Raw genomic sequence first — 21,803 nt, forward strand, 5'->3', positions numbered from 1 at the left:
AGGCTTGCTATATTAATAGATCAAGACAACCAGGAAAACAGGTTATTCTGCCGATTAGAGCAGCTTATAAGTCAAGCAGTTCATAATGAGCTAAACAACTTTCTAATTATGCACCGTTGCATGATAGAAGTGATCATCAACCCCCCCACCCCCCACATATACTGATAAGAACTAGCTAAAGATCAGTTCTTTGAATGTTTTAAGCCTGGTTGTGTTGATAGTCTTCTTCACAAGTATCACAAGATTCACAACCCAAAAAACTACTACACTCACAATATATCCCAGCTGGTGGTCAGAGAAGTGAACAACTCACCAAAGCTTTTGACCTGGTTTCCATCTATAACAGAAGCTGATGCCGGAAACTATAGTTGCAATGAGGCACCTAATTGGTCAGAACTAAGAAGCTGTATACACCCAAATTGTGGATCACGCAAAATCGATAGGCCTGCAATTTAAAACTGTAGACTAACAAAAGTTTCTTCGGGTTGGTGACTGTTCAAGATGGAAAAAAAATATATCCTGCTGTCATACTGAATTGTATCCTACTGAAGTGCAGCAACCGTACATGCTGCCTTTTTTTGCAACAACAGTACAAAGTTAGCTGCACAGGATAGGTTATATTTCCAGTTTGACAAATTTAATTATGGCTCACGAGGACCACTCAAACCACACCAGCCCAGACTTTTTTTATGTCTTTTTGAAACATGAAGTTTGGATATCTGAATACACAGCAGTGCACTATCTCTAAAGCTAGGCATGGTGAATGAGGTATGATGTTGCAAGTTTGAGAACCAATGAAGGTCCTGAATGCCAATATGACAGCTATGTTATGCTATATGCTGTTTTGCAATGGCTGTGGAGGTGTAGAGATTCAATTTAGGGTTTCCAGTATCAACTTTATGTATGTTCATTTGGTATAGTTATCTTTAAATTATATTCAAAATAGGAAGGGCTAATATGTATTCACATTTTGTAGGAAAATCAACATTATTCAAATTGTAAGATGATGCATGAGCATAATATATGTATGTTAAAGTTTTTAACCATTGAATAGCCAAAACTGGCTGGTTTCATAGACTTGAACTAACAAAAATGTACATGATTTCCAGGATATATTCCTTGAAAAAATGTCCATATTCCACATGCCATACTAAAGCAAGCATCAATTTCATGTCAATTGCCTTCAATAAACAAGATGTGTATGTTATATTAATCACAAAATTTCAGGCTACTACTAAAATAAAGTTTTCATCATGTATAAGAATGTTAAAAGAATCTCTGTTTACAATGAGTTAAAGCAAATAACTATAACAAGATGCTAGGAGCAGTAGTGCTCAGGTACAAGAAACACGAGCAGCATACAAACAACTAGTTAATAAGTGGATTATGCAAGATAGTTTGGCATATATCATATCTACAAATCATAAGACTCGTCTTTTTGGCATTCTTAAGTCTTTCCAGTTCAAATAATTAAGTTTTTCTGATTATCCACTGACTGACCTGATTTGTAGAGAACCAATTCCATTCAGAAATTACCAAGCAGCTGAACAAATTGGGTAATCACTGCAATGAATCTGCATTAAAATATTGAGTAAGTACAGATGAAACAACGAAAACAAATGCAACAAGAAAACAATACTATACTGCCATCTCAGTACACTTGAAACACAAGGGTTACATTTTGCAAGAAGGAGCCACCTATTTCTTATTTCTTGCCTCAGCTTTCCAATCTCTTCTTCCGGGTCTACTTCCAATTTTATCACTATCATACAAGCGGTGATAGCTTTCTGAAGAATCTTCACTTTTTAGAGCTTGTTCTGATTCCCGCTTGCAAGAAGGAGCATGTGGCATGTTATTTTCAGTGGCTAAAGACTGACCATTGGGAAGAAGTCCATATGACATGGCTTCTGGTATGGCAACATGGACCCTCCTTGCGTCCTTTTTCCAATCTCGTCTGCAATGAACACGGGTCACAACTTGTTCCGCATTCCCAATCCTGGCATGCCCATTTGCATCTGGCAGCGATATAATTTGCATCTGGGAAGACTGGTCAGTGACATGCCCATTCCTGGCATTTCCTTGGAGACGTTTCCGTTCCCTGTATCTACGCTGTCGTTCTCTGTTCTTCAGCCTACGATTCATGACATCATTGAGGGTTTTGCTAACATTATTAACATCAGAAATCTCCATTGTGTCACTACTATCCCGTATTTAGTAGAGTTCCCGTGCGTCTCCCTCCCAGCTCAGAATTTCTATATGTGAAACTTTCAGGGACTGATAATTAGGTTACTCCTTATCCACGGCTCCATTGTCTTATGATTATGTTGTGACTATGTTGTGCTTCTAACCCAGTTTTTCTGTATGTAAAACTTGTTGAGGCTGATTACAGGGCAACAGTTCTGATGTGAAATCAGAAACCAGTGAAGTAATGAGCTGTTCCACTCTTCTATGGTTTTGTAGTAGACATCGATGTTATCAAGCCGTCCTAGGCATCCTAGCTTTCTCAATCATCACACACTAGCCTGAAAAGTGAAAAACAATCAAGGATAAGTCAAACAAAGAGAAGTTTAAGTAGCTCAGCCTTGACAAAGGTGGAAATCCAGTATACATTTAGAGCAAAACTCTTAAGTACCAATAGCCATAATTCATTACACATTCCTAGTCAATACACTCACACCTACAGGCCCACAGCAACATGAAATAGTGACTAGATAGGGGAAAAACACGTCCCAAAAAAAAAAAAAAAAAAAAAAAAAAAAACAACTTCAAAGTAAAGGAAGCACTATGAAAATAGAAAGTTCTTTCAGGTTAGCAGGTCCAGCAGGCTTTGCATAATAGTACTTAGTCCAGCAGGCTTTAATATCAGATTGCAATATCACTCTTATACATTTCATCTATTTTTCTCTGCATGATCAATCAATCAAATGTTATGGTTGAGGCAAGAATGCTAATAAATGATACAGAAACACAAAACTCACAAAGGCTGGGTTTGGAATCTTTCAGCTAATCATAGATTCCCTAAAAAACGCTCATCTGCTTAGCTTGCATCAGAGTAAATAAAGACATAATGAAGACAAAAGCAACTCAGAAAGACTTGTGCGATTTTCTAAGCGATCAGTCCAAAGAAAACAAAATGGAGACTCCAAAAATGAAATATTACTAAATGGAAATTTTATGATAGAATTTATGACAAGAGTTTCAGATAGCCAAGTATCATTATCCCAAATTCCTTTTTCTCAAATTAGGGGCGAAAGATGTGAACAAGATTCTATGAAGAAGTGAGTAGTACTTTCTTTCGTAACAACAGATGCCAGAATCATCAAGGAATCAAGATTACCTACATTATCACAAGGCAGGTCTTGTATATAAGTATATTATATAGCAATTGTGGTCATAGCCTCATAGGTTCTGCCTACAACCTTTAAATTTAGTGGATCAAAATAAGGCTGAATAGCTTCTGACTTTCAGTTATCTGTCAACAAAATGTTACCCAGCCGATACCTCAAACTTTAAGAGTTCTGAGATCCCTGTAATAGATTAACCTAAGGGCATTATTGGTAGTTTAGTAGTATTAGGTTAGAACCTTTAGCCTTAGTATAAATAGAGAGGGAAGGGAAGAAAATAGGTAGGCAGAAATATGGTGTAGTCCTTAGGAGAGTTGTGAACTCAAGTCACTCATTAGAGAGTTGTGAGCTAAACTCACTATAGAGCTTGATAGGCTAAACCTAACGGTTGTGTTAATCGTTATTTATGTTAATTAAAATCTCAATCTTTCTTCTCTATTTTACCATTCTATAGCTTGATGAATGAAATAGATGCCTTCAGAGAACTGTCTGGACATAATCTCAGTTTCATGTAGAAGAATGCCAAAATAAATTATCCATAATCATCTACAACAAAATTTGATGGATGATACGTAAAATCTTTTATTTAATTAAATATGCTTTGGAAACATCCAGTATAGAAAGGAATTGGTCAAGGATGTGTGAACTGGAAACAGTTTATCTTATGGATGAAAGGTCCAAACCCAACCAGGTTCCCAAAATCCAATTTGTTTTCTGGTTAGCTTCCTAGAATATGAACAGTAAATAAACTCTTCCTAGGGAAGTCTCCCGTAGGGCTCCTACAACAACTTGCCTCACCTCTAGAGCTTTAATTCCTCTGAATATGGAAGGATATGACCAGATCTTTCAAGGTTATACAGTCCCCTTTGACAGATGGACCAGTCCAATTTGTTGACACAGGACAATGGGAGCTTCATTCCACCTCAAATAGACCTTAGTCTATTACTAAAACCACTCATCCCAGCTTCCCAATGAAATCCCTCTTTTATGGACTGCTGGTAAGCATTTGGACACCACTTGGAAACTCTAAAATCCCCAAGGAGTTCAGGCTTTGACTAAAAAAGAGGGATCAGGATCATCCTCACCTTTAATTTGCCTCCTATTGCCCATTACCCCTCTCATATACGGACTCCTTGGTACATGAAAGGGCCCTATTTTACTGGGAGTGGGGGGAGGGGGAAAGGGACTAGGATCATTCTCACCTCTAATTTGCCTCCATTTCCTATGCATCCTAGCTAACCAACAATAGTAGAAACACAACAAAATGGGTGAGACTCATTAGAGCAATGCAATGAAGGGCCCTAGAGCTCCATGAAACTAAAGAGTAGTTTGAGGATAAAAACCCATGTATGATAGTGCTGGGAACTGGGTCAGAAAAACAGATCAATCAAGCAAATAAAAGAATTATGTAAGCCGAACCGATAGATTGTATTGCAAGTCCGAGAAACTACAATACAACTCCTTCCTTTTGAGAGGAAAGGATGCTCTCCCAAGGAAAATATTCCCACAATGATTTTCTAGATACATTCCCCCTCCACAAACTCACCTTAAATAGCTAGAAATAACTAACAATCAGAAATAACAAACTCCTCACACAAAACAAGGACTAACAAACTATCTAACAAAAAGACAGATTTGCCCTTCCTGTAACCAACTTCAGCTTCAGAATACCAGCTCACATTCTCTGCTTATTCTTCTTCCTTGCATAAGTAAAACGCACCATAGGTTTAGGCTGATCTCTTGCAATACCCCCTGCCCAAAAAAGCACCTTGTCCTCAAGGTGAAACTGAGGAAAACGAGCAGCTATTTCCTCATGGTCCTCCCAAGTAGTCTCAAAGTCCTGTAAACCCTTCCACTTAATCAACACCTCAGTAGCAGCCTGAGAATTGCGTACCCCAAGCACAGCCGCTGGTTCCACCTCTAACACCAAATCAGCAGAGAGTTGGGCAGGCAAGACAGTAGGCAGTTGTCCTGGTCCCAAGGCCTTCTTTAATTGAGAGATATGGAAAACAGGATGAATTCTTGCTGTATCAGGAAGCTGCAAACGATATGCCACCTTACCCACACGTTCCAGCACCTCATAAGGACCATAAAAACGTGGAGAGAGTTTGTCAGACTGTCTCCTAGCCATAGTGAGCTGCCTGTAAGGCTGTAGCCGAAGATAGACTAAGTCTCCCACTTGGAACTCACCATCTCTCCGAGATTTATTCTCATAATGCTTCATATAGGATTGAGCTTGCACCAGGTGGTATTTCAAGTCATCCAATATCGCATCTCTCTCCAAGAGTAAGTCTTCCAAGGCAGAAAGTGAAGTACTACCAGAAGAAAATCTAACCAAATGAGGGGGGTCTCTCCCATAGAGAGCCTTGAAGGGAGTGCAGTGAGTGGCTGTATGAAAAGCCGTGTTATACCAATACTCTGCCCAATGTAACCAACTCGCCCAACTAGATGGCTTCCCATTAACAAAACAACGCAAGTAGGACTCAATCCCCTTGTTAACCACTTCGGTCTGCCCATCAGATTGTGGGTGATAAGCTGTACTTCTTCGAAGACTCGTGCCCTGTAGTCTGAATATTTCTTTCCAAAATAAACTGAGGAAAATTTTGTCTCGATCTGACACTATAGAAGATGGCAGTCCATGTAACCTCACCACCTCCTTAACAAAAATTTGAGCAACTGATTGAGCATTAAAAGGATGCTTGAGAAGAATGAAATGACCATACTTGGTCAGTCTGTCAACAACCACCAGGATCGTGTTCCACCCCAAGGATTTTGGAAGACCTTCCACAAAATCCATGGAAACATCTTCCCAAACTTGCTCGGGAATAGGAAGAGGCTGTAAAAACCCCAAGGGAGATAGAGTAGAGACCTTGCTTTGCTGACATATGTGACATTGCTGAACATATGTGGTCACATCCTTGCGCATTCCCACCCAATACCACTCACCCGCAAGCCGTTGATAAGTCTTAAAGTCCCCAGCATGTCCCCCAATTGGTGAGTCATGGTACTCTTTCAGCAACCTAGAGGTGAGTTCACTTTGCTTGGGAATAACCACCCTGCTCTTGTACATCAACACCCCATTTTCGAGTGTATACCCCTTAGGTACTACCTCCCCCGCTTGAATTTGAGCCATGAGCTGCTGAATGGTCTTGTCTTGCTTAATAAAAGAGTTAACATATTGCCATTGAACCCCACAAGAAGTGACCAAAGCACCACACTCTAGCAGAACCCCATGCTGCCTAGATAATGCATCAGCCACTTTATTAGTGGCCCCTGGCTTGTAATGGATGTCAAATGTATACCCCAAGAGCTTGCTTACCCATTTTTGGTAAGCTTGGCCCACCTCTTTCTGTTCAAGCAAAAACTTGAGGCTACGTTGGTCTGTCCTTACCACAAATTGCCTACCTAGCAGGTAGTGCCTCCATTTCTCTACTGCAAACACAATGGCCATGAGTTCTTTTTCGTATATGGGCTTTGTCCTAGCTCTCAAACCCAAAATTTTGCTGAAAAAGGCAATGGGGTGGTTGGCTTGGAGAAGAACAGCACCTAATCCATGCCCCGAAGCATCAGTTTCCACTATGAAAGGCAATGAAAAATTTGGAGCAGCTAGGATAGGGGCTGTCACCATGGCTGCCTTGAGGGCTTCAAAGGCAGAGGTTGCTTGTTCTGACCATCCAAAGCAGTCTTTGCGCAACTGGTCAGTCAAGGGTTGAGCAATCATCGCATACCCTTTTATGAACTTCCTGTAGTACCCTGTAAGCCCAAGAAAACCTCTCAATTCCTTAATGGTGGTAGGAACAGGCCATTCCACCATAGCTTGCACCTTAGAAGCATCCACTTCAACCCGGTTTGCTGAAATTACATGCCCCAAATAAGCTACCCGAGTCCTTCCCACTTCACATTTTTTAAAATTTGCATACAATTGGTGAGCAGCCAATGTTTCCAAAACCTTTCTGAGATGGAGTTGATGAGTTTCCTTGTTTGGACTATAGACCAAGATATCATCGAAAAATACCAGGACAAACTTCCTCAAAAAAGGGCGAAATACTTCGTTCATAAGTGACTGGAAAGTTGCAGGGGCGTTTGTGAGTCCAAACGGCATTACGAGAAATTCGTAATGACCCTCGTGGGTACGAAAAGCTGTCTTAGGCACATCCTCATGTCGGACTCTAATCTGGTGATACCCAGATTTCAAGTCAAGTTTGGTGAAAATTGTGGAACCACCCAGCTCATCCAATAATTCATCAATCATGGGTATGGGAAATTTATCAGGTACAGTGTCCTTATTTAAGGCTCTGTAATCCACACAAAAACGCCAACTACCATCCTTCTTCTTAACCAACAGGACAGGACTAGAATAAGCACTAGTGGAGGTTTGTATTATACCTGCTCGAAGCATATCAGTCACTAGCTTCTCAATTTCGTCTTTCTGAGACTGGGGATAACGATATGGGCGCACACTAATTGGATTTGCTCCATGTTTCAGGGTAATGGCATGCTCAATGGTTCTTCTAGGTGGTAATCCCTCAGGCATGTGAAAAACTTGCTGGAACTCATGAATTAATTGCTGGAAATTGTCAGGAATAGAGGGCTGCACCTCCTCTACACTCTCCAATTGGTTACATTCCACTATAAACCCATGTCCTTCCTTCTGCAATGATTTGAACATGGCCTTTAATGAGATGCACGTTCTGCCAGTTGAGAATCACCTCTCAACGTGACAGAGTCTCCTCCTAGCTGAAATTTAAGCGTCTGATTCTTCCAATTAGCCATGGTAGTACCCAATTTTTCCAACCATTGGATTCCCAGAATTAAATCTGAGTTTCCTAAGGGCAACACCAAGAAATCTTCGACAATGGTGATGCCTTGAACCTCCAGCACCACACCACGACACACTCCATTTCCTTGCACTGTGTCCCCTGTTCCCAAAGTCACCCCAAAACTAGCCGCCTCAGTCACCGGTAACTGGAGATGCTCGGCCGCGACGGAAGAAATAAAGTTGTGTGTCGCGCCGGGATCCACCATTACCACCACCTTATCCTCCTTGATCGAACCTAGCATTCGCATAGTCTTAGGACTCGTAAGTCCCATTACGGAGCACAAGGCTACTTTGGGGTTGGTTGCGGGTTCAACTTCGGGTTGAATCGAGTCAGAGATCTGGGTTTCAGCTGCGGACAACTCACCGGAATCCTCCCACTCCGTCTCCTCGTCATCCACCATTAACAACACGCTCAACTCACGGCGGCGGCAACGGTGGTTGATATTCCACTTCTCATCGCACCTGAAACACAGCCCTTGCTCCCTCTTTTGCTGAAGCTCCCTCTCCGACAACCTCCTTATTTCGCCGGTGGATTTGTGGTGGGTGGTTGCGTGTTTGAGTGAGTATGTGTTTGAGTTTGGGTGGTTTGTGTTTTGGTTTGGATGATTTTGGTTCTGGAAGGAAAGGTTAGGTCGTGGGGTAGGATTGGGTGGGCGCCACGTGGTTGGGTTGGTAGTAGGCTTGGGTCGTGGGCTGAGTTTTAACTTCTCCTCGACCCGTAAAGCCAGATCCATAGCCCGATCCAGCGTAATCGGGTCTAGCAAGCGGACCTCGACCCGGATCTCTTCACTTAGGCCATTAATAAATTGCCCTTTAGCAATTTCTTCTGGAACTCCCTCAATCGGAGCTAACAGCTTGATAAAACGACGCCGATAGTCAGCCACTGATCCTATCTGCCGGTGCGCCAACCACTGCTCGTGGAGAGAGCCCGTCGCGGTGGTTCTGAAACGGCGGAGGATCAGTTGCTTAATAGCATCCCAGGTCAGCAAAGGGCGGCGACGATGCTCCCACTGGTACCACAGCAGCGCGTCACCATCCAGCGCCACCACCGCCGCTTCCACCTTATCTTCTTCCGTCAACCGATAAAAGTGGAAAAATCGCTCCGCCCTGAGGATCCACCCATCGGGGTTTGATCCGTCAAACGGAGGTAAGTCAAGTTTCCTCAACCTCCAATTCGCTCCACCACCTTGAGCGCCACCGCCTCCTTCTCCATTCTCAAGGTGTTGCATAGAGAATGGGTTATCCCAGGAGCCTCCATTTAAAGGCCCTGATTCCGGCCTAGCAGAGGTGCGAACCTCAGCTCGAATGGTGTTGATGTCAGTTTTGAGAGCCGCCAGAGCAGCAGCAATCTCTTGAGCCACCTTCGTCGGCATCTCAGCAAGCTCCTGTTCCATCAAGTCCATGCGTTGCGCGTTGGTTAGACGTGCCATTGCCGCTCCGATCGTCACTGCTCTGATACCAATTTGCTGGGAACTGGGTCAGAAAAACAGATCAATCAAGCAAATAAAAGAATTATGTAAGCCGAACCGATAGATTGTATTGCAAGTCCGAGAAACTACAATACAACTCCTTCCTTTTGAGAGGAAAGGATGCTCTCCCAAGGAAAATATTCCCACAATGATTTTCTAGATACATTCCCCCTCCACAAACTCACCTTAAATAGCTAGAAATAACTAACAATCAGAAATAACAAACTCCTCACACAAAACAAGGACTAACAAACTATCTAACAAAAAGACAGATTTGCCCTTCCTGTAACCAACTTCAGCTTCAGAATACCAGCTCACATTCTCTGCTTATTCTTCTTCCTTGCATAAGTAAAACGCACCATAGGTTTAGGCTGATCTCTTGCAGATAGCTGGTAAACAAGAAAAAGGTGAGCTCTTATATAGGCAACATCTAGTGATCTTTTTTTTTTTTTTTTTTTTTGGGTGATCATCTAGTGATCTTATAAGAGTTACTTCTCTTTGGTGTAGCAAGCACTTCATGATTCCAAGGATACTGAGTACCCAATACATACTCGTGTTAACTCAAATGACCTTTTCCTCCAAAATAGCCTAATACAACCAGCCCCCAAGCCTCCCCCACCCCCAGAGAGAGAGTGGCTGATGGGTCTTTTAATTCTGCCATTCACCTAAATTTCATTGCTTCATGATTTTGTTCTGTCCCTTAAACCTCTTTGCTCTTCCTTCTTCAAGATCAAATAGCAGTTTTAGAGATGGGAAGTCCAATGTAAAAAACAGGATTTGGAAGATAAAAGTACTTATTGCAATAAATCAGACCCATGTATGTAAAACAAATGATTCTATATTCAAGGCTTCAAGCACAAGGACATAAGCCAGGAAATCAGTTTTCGTCAAACAAAACCTACTGAACTTCGGAAAGCACAAGAACTTCAAAAAAAGTGGGGAGAAATGGCAACATAGCCTACGTGTATAGCAACTTTGATCAGTCTGGTGACGGAACAAACGCTTTGCAGCAGTTCAAATAAGGATGAAACGTGTCTGTATTTCTGCGATTGACAATAATATCCTTTTGCAGCTTTTAGGTGAGTTTGTGGTTAGAAGACTTGGAATTTCAAACACAAAACAAATTCTTCAATTACATAAATGATAATGTACATAAAGAATACCCTTATAGTAGGGTGGAAATTTGAAGCAAAAGCCAATCAGGGTCGAAATTTTGCTCTTAGGGACACCACTATATCCTTTCGCATTCTTTTTCATATGACAAAAAAAATTGGATAAAAAATTTCTACTACATACACATACCACTGTTAGAATCTAAGTATCTCACAATCGCACTAATGAACCTTTTCAAAGCACAAAACCAATAGCCCAATACGATATCTAGAAACTGATTTTTTTATTTTTTTTGGGTGATTTGAATCCACCATCCACCACAAAACTGTCCATCTTAAATTTTCAAAAAGCTCGATTTACAAGTGAATCATTGTTTTCCTTTCCTATTTTAGTTCACATAAGTTACTAACATGTATAATTACCCAAAACTTGTCAAATTTGATTGCATTTATCAATACCATCCTGATTCCTGAGACTCTCCCACATGAATTTTGGTTATAAATCAGTGCACAATCCAAACCAACCATCACATTGACACAAAGCTCCTACGCCTCCGAGATCAACATAACAATAATAGAGGTGTTAGATACAGATAATCTAATCACACTGCACAACACTAAAAAGTTGCTAAATTAGCTATTACTCATTTACTCTTCATAAACTCTTCATAATAAACACAAAAACCTTCAACTTTTCTTCTCAACCCACCTTCCAAATCAATTTCCCAAATGCAAACTAGCCAACCAGCTTTCCCTGGTAAAAGGGGTTTCTGGGCAAGGCATCACAAAACCCAAAAAGAACTATATGATCTACCAAAAACAATCAAACAAAAAAAATAAAATGAAATAAATAAATAAAAGGGTGCTTTCTCATTTTAAGACATGAATTAAATAATGGGTGAATCAAAATTTAACTCTGGAAAATCTAGAATCACTGGATTTCAAATGAACAACAAGGAAACCATGTCAAATTACAAAAAGTAATTAAGGAAATGATCAATAATTAATTCGAACCCATTAATGAAAAATTACATGTCAAAAGATAAGTCAATAATAGAAAAAAATATATAATAAATAAAAAAGAAAAAACTAAGTGAATATTGGTATACATACCATTTGCAGGTCACATGAAAATAGACTGATTGACAGATTTGGAGAAGTTGCAAGGGTTTTAGCGACTGGTTCCTAGATTGGTGTTGCAGCCTTCTTACATAAATAAGAGAAACTCAGAAAGTGTTTTTTGTATGACCAACTCTGAGTCTAGATATTTAATCCGTCTTTCACCACCCTATTTATCCAAAAAGATTCAAAATACTTTTGCTGTTTTTATCTTTCTTAATGCATAAATTTAATCAATTGTATACTCATATGTAGACCTGGTAATTCTGATCCGACCCGTGACTCGAAATTAAACCGAAAATGACCCGAATCCGAACTAACTCAACCCGAACTCGAACTAACCCGACCTGAAGACCCAATGCCCAAAATGACCCGAGCCGAAATTGACCTGAAACCCGAACTTGACCCGACCTGAAGTAACCCGACCCGAGTTTACCCGAATTGACTTGACCCGATTCCTAAAGTGAATAGGGTGTAATGGTTAACTACTTAGTTTAGGGCTTCTTTCTTTCCTAAAGAGTAATAGGTAAAAGGTTTATTTTTATTTTTATTTTTTTTTATTTTTATAAACAATTTTACTATATTTTTCCAACTATTTTTTGTAAGTGAATTTATTTTGGTGACCCAACACAAACTTGGCCCAACCTGAACTGACACGACCAGAATTGACCCAAAAATTGGTCCTAAAAAATGACTTTACCCGACCCGAAGTGCTGACCCGAATATTTGCTGACCCGAAATTGATCCGACCCGAACGCCCCGTTTGCTAGGTCTACTCATATGTTTAGATTTTTTTTGAACAATAATAAATTTCTCACTTTAATCAGCATATTTTTTAACTCAGAAATTTGACCAATAACATCTTTAATTGTTAATAAATACGGAGCATAAATTATATATATAAAAAAAGTTTTGTATTTGAAAATTGACAAAAGCTTACGAATGCACTTGGGGCGTTTAATTAAAAAAAGAAATATTAACTTGGAGTAAACATCGATTACATCGTTCGACGCATCAAATTCAAACTAATTATATATCTATAACTAATACTAAAATAACACTCGCGGACATCATTCATTTCCCCAAATTTACACATGTTCGCTTCTCCTTCCATTTCTTTCCCGCCTAATCATTTTTTTATTTTTTTTGAAAAAGCTAAATTATTGACAAAGTTATTTTTAACTAATCTTAAAATACATATAGCTAATCTTAAAGAAAATAAATATTAACCCTGTATGTATGTGATTACTCCGTCTAATTACAAAGTCCTCTAAATTTTTTTGTAGACATGAATTTTCTTTTGTTTATATTATTTAATTTTTATATTTTGATGTATGTTAATACAAAACTTTCACATATTTTTAGCGATAATATTTACGAAGTATGACTTAAAAATATATACAATTATGAATTTTATATTATATACGTGCATCGCACGGGAGCTAAATCTAGTTTTGTATTTCATCTTTGTTCTCCCTCCTTTTTTATTTTTAAAATTTTTTCCACTAATTGTTCATATAAACTGAAGTAGTAAGTAGAAAATGAGTTTTTTTTTTTTTTTATTTTTTTTTTTACATTTTAGGTAACAGAGAGAAACTTATTTTAAAACAATGGTATTATTATATAGTTTTATACTATAGATTATGTGGTGGGATAAAAGTGAGAAAAAAAAAATACCATAGAAAGAATAAATCAAAGTACTAGCAAATTTTGGTTTTAAAAAAAAAATAAATAAATAAAAATAAAAAAATATCAAAACGAAAAGTATAAAGTGAAGACTAAAATAGATTTAAGGGAGTACTCTGAGCAAAATCCGAAAAACACTTCACTAGTCATATACATTTGACTGATTCATTATTCAACCGTTTTACTCTCCTTTCTTTACATATACAAATTGGATATTTGGATTACATCGAATTTCAAAGAAGAATGTTTGCTTGTTGAACTTTGACTCCTTCCTCAAATACTCTTACTCGTTCGTTGTTAAATGAGCATATATATCAGCATATGTGTTCAGTTTTAAACTTTTGTTTCATATTTTCCTTAAGTATATCATGATGAAAATTTTAAAGTGCACTTATAATTTCTTATTGTCAATTTTTAAATTAAAGATAAACATTAATCCATAACATAAATGCTATTCAAAATTTCAAATTATAACTTACTCTCTGACATAAAACATGTGATCAAGTCCTAATTTAGTTGTGACCACATGAAATTCATTTCCTAGGGAGTGCTAAATTTTAATTGGTTTATCATGATAACTATACGGAGTAAATTTCAAATTCCCATATAAAAAAATTTCGTTACTTCCTCCATTATATATGGGAATAAAACTTTGTTGAAAATGCAAATTTCTATATTTTGGTCAACCAAACAACTCTACCGTTTACGATGTCATATGATATATAAAACTTTTTTATTTATGTATACCTTATAATTAATTCGTACTAGTGAACTAAACAAGCACTTGATAAATCCGTATATTGTATTAATCCGTAATTCACTAATTCATCATTATTCCATATAGGCATAAAGTGGGACCCGATCCCGCAACCATCGGTTTTTGAAAGTTAGCCCACATTTCCAACTCGACTACTCAAATAATTCCAATGGATTTATATAATTTCCTACAAATAATTTCCTAATTTTGTTGTATAATTTATTCCCAGAAAATCACTTTCATTTCGTTATTGACCCACTTCCCTGCTTCTCTCTCTCCTCCTACTAGATACGTTACCCTCAATTCGACTTTCCTGTTTTTTGCAAAATACAAAAAAAATTCTGTTCTAGGGTTTTCCAATTTTTGCTATTCAATTTCGATCTTCCGTGAAATTCCCAATTCTCGTGTGAACGCTAGTGTTTTGACGAAGATTTTGGAAGGAGGAAAAAAAGTGTATTTCTGGGGTTTTTCTACAAAGAGGAAAACATTTCTAGTCGCCTTATACTTCAATTTCAAGCCACAGTTATTTGTAGTTATCCCCAATTTTATAGTCTAAAAGCCGGAATTTTGTGGGGTTGATGCTTCTGGGTTTGATTGGCTTTGCATTTTGGTGGGGTAAAGTTAATTGCTTGTTTACTCTTTGTTTTTACAGTTACCCATTTTCAGGGTTTTTGTTTCAGAAGAGATCTGGTGCTGTAAATTCATGTGATTGCAGGAAAAGGGTATGATTTCTGGCTTTCTGTAATTCAGTTTTTATCCCGTTTCTATTGGTTATATGCTTGGAGTTTTTGTGGGATTTTTGGGATTAGAACTCAATTTGGGGGATTGTGGAACAGTTGACTATGTGTGAACAGTAGTGAAAGAATTAGTTTGAGGTTCATATTGGTGTGGCTGAATTTGGTTAAAGAGTTTGTGGATGGATAATTCGAATATGTCAAAAAATAGGCCGAATGATTACTTGGGTGTGAACAAGATTGGGAAGAACATTAGGAAGAGTCCATTGCACCAACCTAATTTTGTTAATAGTGGTACTAATAATAATGGTAACAACAACAACAACAACAACACAGCAAGGCAGCAACCACAACCTCAGGTGTATAACATTAGCAAGAGTGATTTCAGGAGTATAGTTCAGCAGTTGACAGGTTCACCTTCACGGCAAGATCCTTTGCCAAGGCCGCCTAATAACCCCCCTAAGCACCCGAGTATGAGGCTTCAGCGCATTAGACCTCCACCATTGAATCCTATTAATCGCCCTCCAATGCCGCCAGTGGTGGCAGCTCCGGCTCCTATGCAAATGCAACCCCCGCCTCAAGGTCATCATATGGCGCCACCTCAAGTCCCTTTCAATAATCGACCACCACCTCAATATGGTCAGCGCTCCCCTAGAGGCATGCAGCCATATGCTCCTGGTGATGCAGCTTGGGGAAATCCAGCACTCTCTCCTATATCAGCCTATATGCAGCAGCTACAAAGTTGTATCGGTGATGGTGGTTCTAGGCTGAATCAATTCCAACAGCAACCGCAGATGCCAGGACAATATCAAACTCAACCTCAGATGCAGCCACAAGCTCCAAGGCATATCCAAAGTCAACCTCAAGTGCATCCACAACAAGGTCCTGGGCATTTTCAAGGTCAAGCACAACACCCTATGCATCAACAAGTTCCTGGGCATGTTCACCCACAGCAACCACCATCTCCCGGTTTGCTTCCTAACCCGAACATGCCACCAGGCCCACCATTGCCTTCACCAGGATCAAATGGTCCTGCCCTTTTGCCATCACCAACTTCCCAGTTCTTGCTGCCTTCACCAAACGGTTTCTTTAACATGTCTCCAACACCGAGGTCTCCGTATCCTCTCCTTTCACCTGGTAGTCAGTTTCCCCCACCACTGAGTCCAAACTTTGCATTTTCACCATTTGGTCAATCTGGGATTTTGGGTCCAGGCCCTCAGCCACCCCTTTCTCCAGGATATGCATTTCCTTTATCACCTTCTGGACTTTTCCCCATGTCAAGCCCAAGATGGAGGGATCCTAGCTTTTAGAAATTGTTAATGACTTGTTAGATGGCTGCGGTATGATTGTTTAGGATGCAGGCACATATCCTTCATTGTAGGATTCATTTGTATGTTGTGCATTGAAATGATTTGTACAATCTGATCTTAGTTGTTCAGTGGAAATTATAGCTTTTCCGTGGCCCTTTGTCCATACTGATTATTGTGAACATGAGAGAAGTGGATATCAGCTGTTAGTTCTTGGTTTTCTGGCAGTATAGCCCTCTTCTTGTTGCTCTGGTTTGATCACACAAATCTCAAGAGGAAGATGCAAGATAACCACCAAAACAAGCTGGCATTACAACGTCTCAAGAGTATACTATGTAAGCAAACTAGTCAACAGCTTAGCATACCTTCATTGTTTTTTTTTTTATATTTTTTGGTGTCTTTTATTAGGTAACTTGTTTTTCGTATTAATATTATGTAGAACAATAAGCAATTTCAGCTCTTTACCAGTTGCTTAGGCATAATGGTGTCTATTGCTTCTGTAAAGCTAATTCAATGCTTATAGAATCTAATATACATGTTTTTTGGGGGTCCATTTGTGATGATTTGTTGAAATTGGCAATATGCAATCTGATTACTTTGTTTTCCCTTGTTGGGTAGGTAGATCATCTGTGATACTTATATGTTCCTTTTGCATTTGCATAATTCACGTTCCTTTACATATTATATCTAAGAATTGAGAACCGTGAGCATTCTGGTCAATAATTTTGCTGTGTTTAAAGCTCCATAGATTAGAAAATTTTCCAATTTGTCTCTGGTTTTGAAAAACTTGTCGGTGTTGTTTTTAAGAGCTTGTTATGGTATCGTGAAGTCGGTATACTAATTAGCCTTCCTGCAATAATTATTATTTTCGGATAAGCAGCTAAGTGGCCTTCATTGAACAATTTCTTGGTGCCGAGTTTGTCTACTTTTAAGTGTAAAGATCAATGCAACTCTTTTTGCAGAGCTTTTGGAGTCATCTTAAGAAAACTACAGGCATAAAAAGGTCAGTGGCTTGTAAAGAAGTATGCTACAAAATTGGTTGATGGAATTGATAGTTGGGAGTACTGTGAGTGATGTTGGGTATATGGTATGTCAATACATCATTGCCTAGGTATCAATTGACATATATTTTTGTTAATGCATTTAATGACAATCCTGTGTTGTTGGAGATCTGTGGTAACTTTACTTTCGTCAATGGTGGTTATGCAAGACGTGATTATTACTGGACATGTAAGACGGAGACCCGAGGGTGCACCGGTGCGAAGAGTGGAAGAGTGGGACCATGGAGGGATTAAACGAGGAAGAGGGAGACCAAAGATGACTTGGTTGGAAGGAGTGAGGAAGGATATGAAGTGCATGGATTTACGTGAGGATGAAGTTTTGGATCGTAAGGGATGGAGGAGAAAGATTTATGTTGATGACTACACGGAATAATCAAATTTGGTTCATGTTAGCCGACCCCACTTTTGGGATTAAGGCTTTGATTGATTGATTGATTGATTGATTGATCCTTTGAGGCTGCAGAGATCAAAAGAAGCTTATGGATGATTGTTATGAGATTTCTACTTATCATCATCATATACGCTTAAGTCAGTGTTTAGATGTGAGTTAGAAATCTAGAATTGATGGGAAAGCTGTAACCCTGTAGGATAAGGATAAGAATAGAATACAAGTATTCTGTTAATTATATGTTGGTTATATGTCTATAACTATGTAAAGCAAGGGAATTTTAGGTGATTTTTCCATGTCAAGGCCTTGCCAGGAGAATTAAAGTGAAGCAGTTTTCAGACTATTTCATTAAGGATTCTTGGGACTGAAGTCGTGTTTTTATTAACCTGATTTCATTGGAGAAAAAAAAAAAATACAGCAATGGAACCTGTAACGATGTAAGTGGGGGAAAATAATGTATTATGTGTGTCGAGATGAAACATTAGAGAGTCTCTTTGAAAGGATATTACAATGAACTTAAACTCAATGACTTAATATTGCAATGAATACCAGATGATATTTTAATAAAACAGGGGATAGCGCAAGATACTACATTGAAGTTATTGTCTGTGATTTGATTTTGAGAACTGAAGGATATATTTTTGGAACCCTCTACTGACCTAATCTGACTGACTTGGTGCCTATGATATTGAACTAATGGTACAAAAAGTTGTCAGGTAAAGAAGAATTGGGTGATGTTCAATTGAGAACTAAAGAATCAGAGAGCATGAGGAGTGAATTGAAACTATAACTTGATTAATGCCATTTTTTGTTTTGGTTTACTGCTTTGAACTTTGACGTTAATGCTAAGAATTGGTTCTAAAGCAATTAAGATTAGTTACATATTTGACTTTAGAACTTTATCATTTTTTCTGGAGCTCTCCTTAATTACGACCCTTAATTTTGCCCTTGAATTATTACATTGGTACACCTTGTAAGGGGTACTTCCTGTCATGTTTCATTTTGAGTTTTCTAATTGTCAATAATCTATATGCATTTGATGCACTGCTCATGCTAAAGGTATTATTATGAAAAGTCAACAAGGACAAACATTAGGAAATGTATGGAGTATGATGCTTGTCGTTAGAGACTATTATTTTGATCCTGCTAGTTAGGCATCTTACTTTGTTTTCCCATTAGATTGTTGTACCCAAGATTTTCCAATTATTTGCTCAAAGTAGGTTTGATTGAGAAAGATGTATTGCCAATTATTTAGTTCTTGTTCAACCTTAGCACCCATGTTGACTAAGCTCCCAAGTTGACCATCCAAGTGAATTTTAATCTACATTATTTTAGTGTTTCTTAATTATGGTTATTCTGTCTTAATTTTAGTATGTATGTCTTCTTGAAATTATACTGTCTCACGTGCTAACGTGTGCTAGCGTTTCCTTGTTTTGGAATATTCCTCTGGTAACCCTTCTATCGTCAGTCTTTTGATGAATGACCCTCGTTTGATATTCTCTATAATTTTCCCGAATTTAAAATAAATTATGGTAAATTGGTAACGTTGAACAGACTTCATCATGTACAAGGCTATCATATTCCGAAGTGATGGAGTCTGTTCGTCTTTCTTGAATTATGTGACTGATGTGAGCAAGGTCTGTAATGCTTTTGATGGTTATCCAGCTTTGACTCTAGTCAGGATGAGCTATTTTGATATTTTCCATACCTTCTCTTCTTCTGTGTAAGTTTGTGCTGGATGAGAATTTAGGACTTAGGAGATTATCTATACAATAGCTTGCAGGAGCATTGTGCCACAGTGTGATTTCCGTTTTTGTTACTAACATCTCCTGTCTTTATGTAGTATATATATAAAGAGGAGAATTTTAGCCTTCATATTAATTTGCTGCTCTCTCTCCATGCACTTCTATCAAAATTTATAGTTATTCTTGAAGGTTATTAGGGCTGCAGTTATATACAATGCTCTGCTCTGATTTCTGAAATGAGTGTATGCTGTTTAGGTGTTTAGATTCCTATAGGTCTCTATAACTTTAAGCATCAAATCTTGTATGATTCTTGATTGTTTGATTTGAACATGTCATCATCTTCTGTAGACATAAATGATTATATACGTGGAGGATCATGTTTCGGGATTAGAGAGCGGACAGTGGTGTCGATTGAATGGTAGTTATAGTGAATGAATTGAACTTATATTGACAGGTCTTGTGTTTAAGGGAAACAGGGAAAAGCTGTATGCAAGCTAGGTTGAAAGTATGTATTTTGTTGCTTTCCCAGTACTCTTTCTTTTATGATCCTGGACTTTTTGTTATGGTTTTCTTCAAAGTAGAGTGATACTGGCAACTTGGCAAGGGCTGCCCAAGTGCATTAGCTATGTAATCTGTTAGACATAAACACGCGCCTTCTTTGCAGATCATGGCATCATAATATCAAACTTCTCTCAAATATCATCGATTTTTAGTTACTGGTTGATGACATTGATTGTACTCTTCTTGATACCAATACTTTGAAATTGTGTTTTCAACTTCGGTTTCATATTAGTCACCTTTTAGCTTCTGGACATGATGTGCTCTGATGCCACGGTTGCATTAATCCTTTTTTAGCTGCATCAGTTTTTTGGTTCCATGTCTCAAATTTGATGTTAAGACACTGCTTTTCTGGGTTCGCTGTCTGTTCTCGCAGCTTTTGCTTCAAGCACTGGCACCACTCACCTAGTCACCTTCCATCTCATTCCCCTTCAATCATCCAAACTGTTGCATTTCCTTCTGCTTTTAGCTACACTATCAGAAGATTGAAACTGTTGCATTTCGTGTGACCTGTATTGAATGTCATACGCATCTCGAACTCGCAGTATACTAACGGCTTGTTGGTAGGCATCATCGTTTTGGTGAGTTGGTGACGAGTAGTGAAACTTTGTTGTATAAATTCAGCATTGAATTCAAATGTTTGCAAGTGCGCAAGTATTTGGATGGCTTTATTCAGTTATGTCTTTCCACTTTTGCTTTACTATTAAGCTTGTACTTGGAATATTCTTGTCAACATTTCCAGTCTTGCTTTAGGCATGTTTTTCTTCATCACACATCATTAAAACACTATAGCCTAACCTATCTTATAGATGGGCACAAATTATTTACATTAACTATCAACATTTTCAAACACACGAGCGACACGTCCCATTGTCAAATGCCTATATGATTTAAATCGTCCACATACTAATGATTTTTACGATGTGTTTAATTCATTTGATTTAAACATTACTTTTGAATTTAATTCAAGCTTAGTAGCTTTTATAACCTTTGTTTGAACTTGTTTCATAGTCTTAGTGCAGTCTCTATTTGTCTAATTTCCCTTTTGTGATCTTAACAAAATTTATTCAAAAATTTGTTATTCTACTTAATATATACTCTGTACACGCAAAATTTTTCTTAATTAGAAAGATCGGGGCGTGTTCAAACATTTCTATGTGTCTACGTATGAGGTATATATATATATATATTTGACAAAAACGTATGAGGTAATAATCGTAATATTGGAAAGAAAACAAAATATGTTACTGTTGCTTGGATATATGTGGTGCTCCACTCTATCTGCTAACTATTTCCTGTCAAAGTCTCCCACGATCAAGCTTTGAATTTAATTTCTATCACTTATCTTGGAAGTTTATTTCTTTTGGCGCCAAATTTGCTGAATATATGGTTGGGATGTTCTGTACTCCGTAGTAGTAACCCATTGTAATTTAAAACAAGATGACGATCACAAATTCACAATACTTACGAAAATTGCAATATTCATTGTGGTTGCGGTTATGGTTGTTTTGTTATAATATGGATATGGAGTACACTGTTATTAGATCTTCGATTGTGTTTTAGGAAATATGTATAGTTTCTCTACTAAGAAGTACTAATACTTCTCTCATGCAATTAAGGTAACTCCTAGATGTTTCATACTATTCTACTCACTCTTATGTAATCGATTTTATAGTAATTTCATGTTACCATTACAATCCCCTT

At 38.2% G+C, this 21,803-nt stretch overlaps 2 protein-coding genes across 2 annotated transcripts; one reads left to right on the forward strand and one right to left on the reverse strand.

Moving 5' to 3' along the window:
* Positions 1–8,018: 8,018 nt before the first annotated feature.
* On the reverse strand, positions 8,019–12,261 carry LOC145598539 (uncharacterized). Its single transcript, XM_081654913.1, has 2 exons — positions 11,858–12,261; positions 8,019–10,354 (listed from the first exon to the last, which is right to left on the reverse strand). Exon 2 carries the CDS (start codon positions 9,591–9,593, stop codon positions 8,019–8,021), a length of 1,575 nt encoding a protein of 524 aa, XP_081511039.1. The 5' UTR covers positions 9,594–10,354; positions 11,858–12,261.
* Positions 12,262–14,548: 2,287 nt separating this feature from the next.
* On the forward strand, positions 14,549–18,264 carry LOC145597747 (protein HAIKU1-like). Its single transcript, XM_081653988.1, has 2 exons — positions 14,549–16,682; positions 17,310–18,264. The coding sequence occupies exon 1, from the start codon at positions 15,223–15,225 to the stop codon at positions 16,348–16,350; it is 1,128 nt and encodes a 375-aa protein (XP_081510114.1). The 5' UTR covers positions 14,549–15,222; the 3' UTR covers positions 16,351–16,682; positions 17,310–18,264.
* The last annotated feature ends 3,539 nt before the right edge of the window (positions 18,265–21,803 follow it).

The sequence above is a fragment of the Chenopodium album genome, chromosome 20 (assembly GCF_948465745.1).
Source record: "Chenopodium album chromosome 20, dcCheAlbu1.1, whole genome shotgun sequence".
Classification (NCBI taxonomy): domain Eukaryota; kingdom Viridiplantae; phylum Streptophyta; class Magnoliopsida; order Caryophyllales; family Amaranthaceae; genus Chenopodium; species Chenopodium album.

Coding starts and splice junctions, on each gene's coding strand:
- LOC145598539 (XM_081654913.1), bottom strand. CDS start 9,593: ATGGCACGTCTAACCAACGCGCAACGCATGGACTTGATGGAACAGGAG.
- LOC145597747 (XM_081653988.1), top strand. CDS start 15,223: ATGGATAATTCGAATATGTCAAAAAATAGGCCGAATGATTACTTGGGT.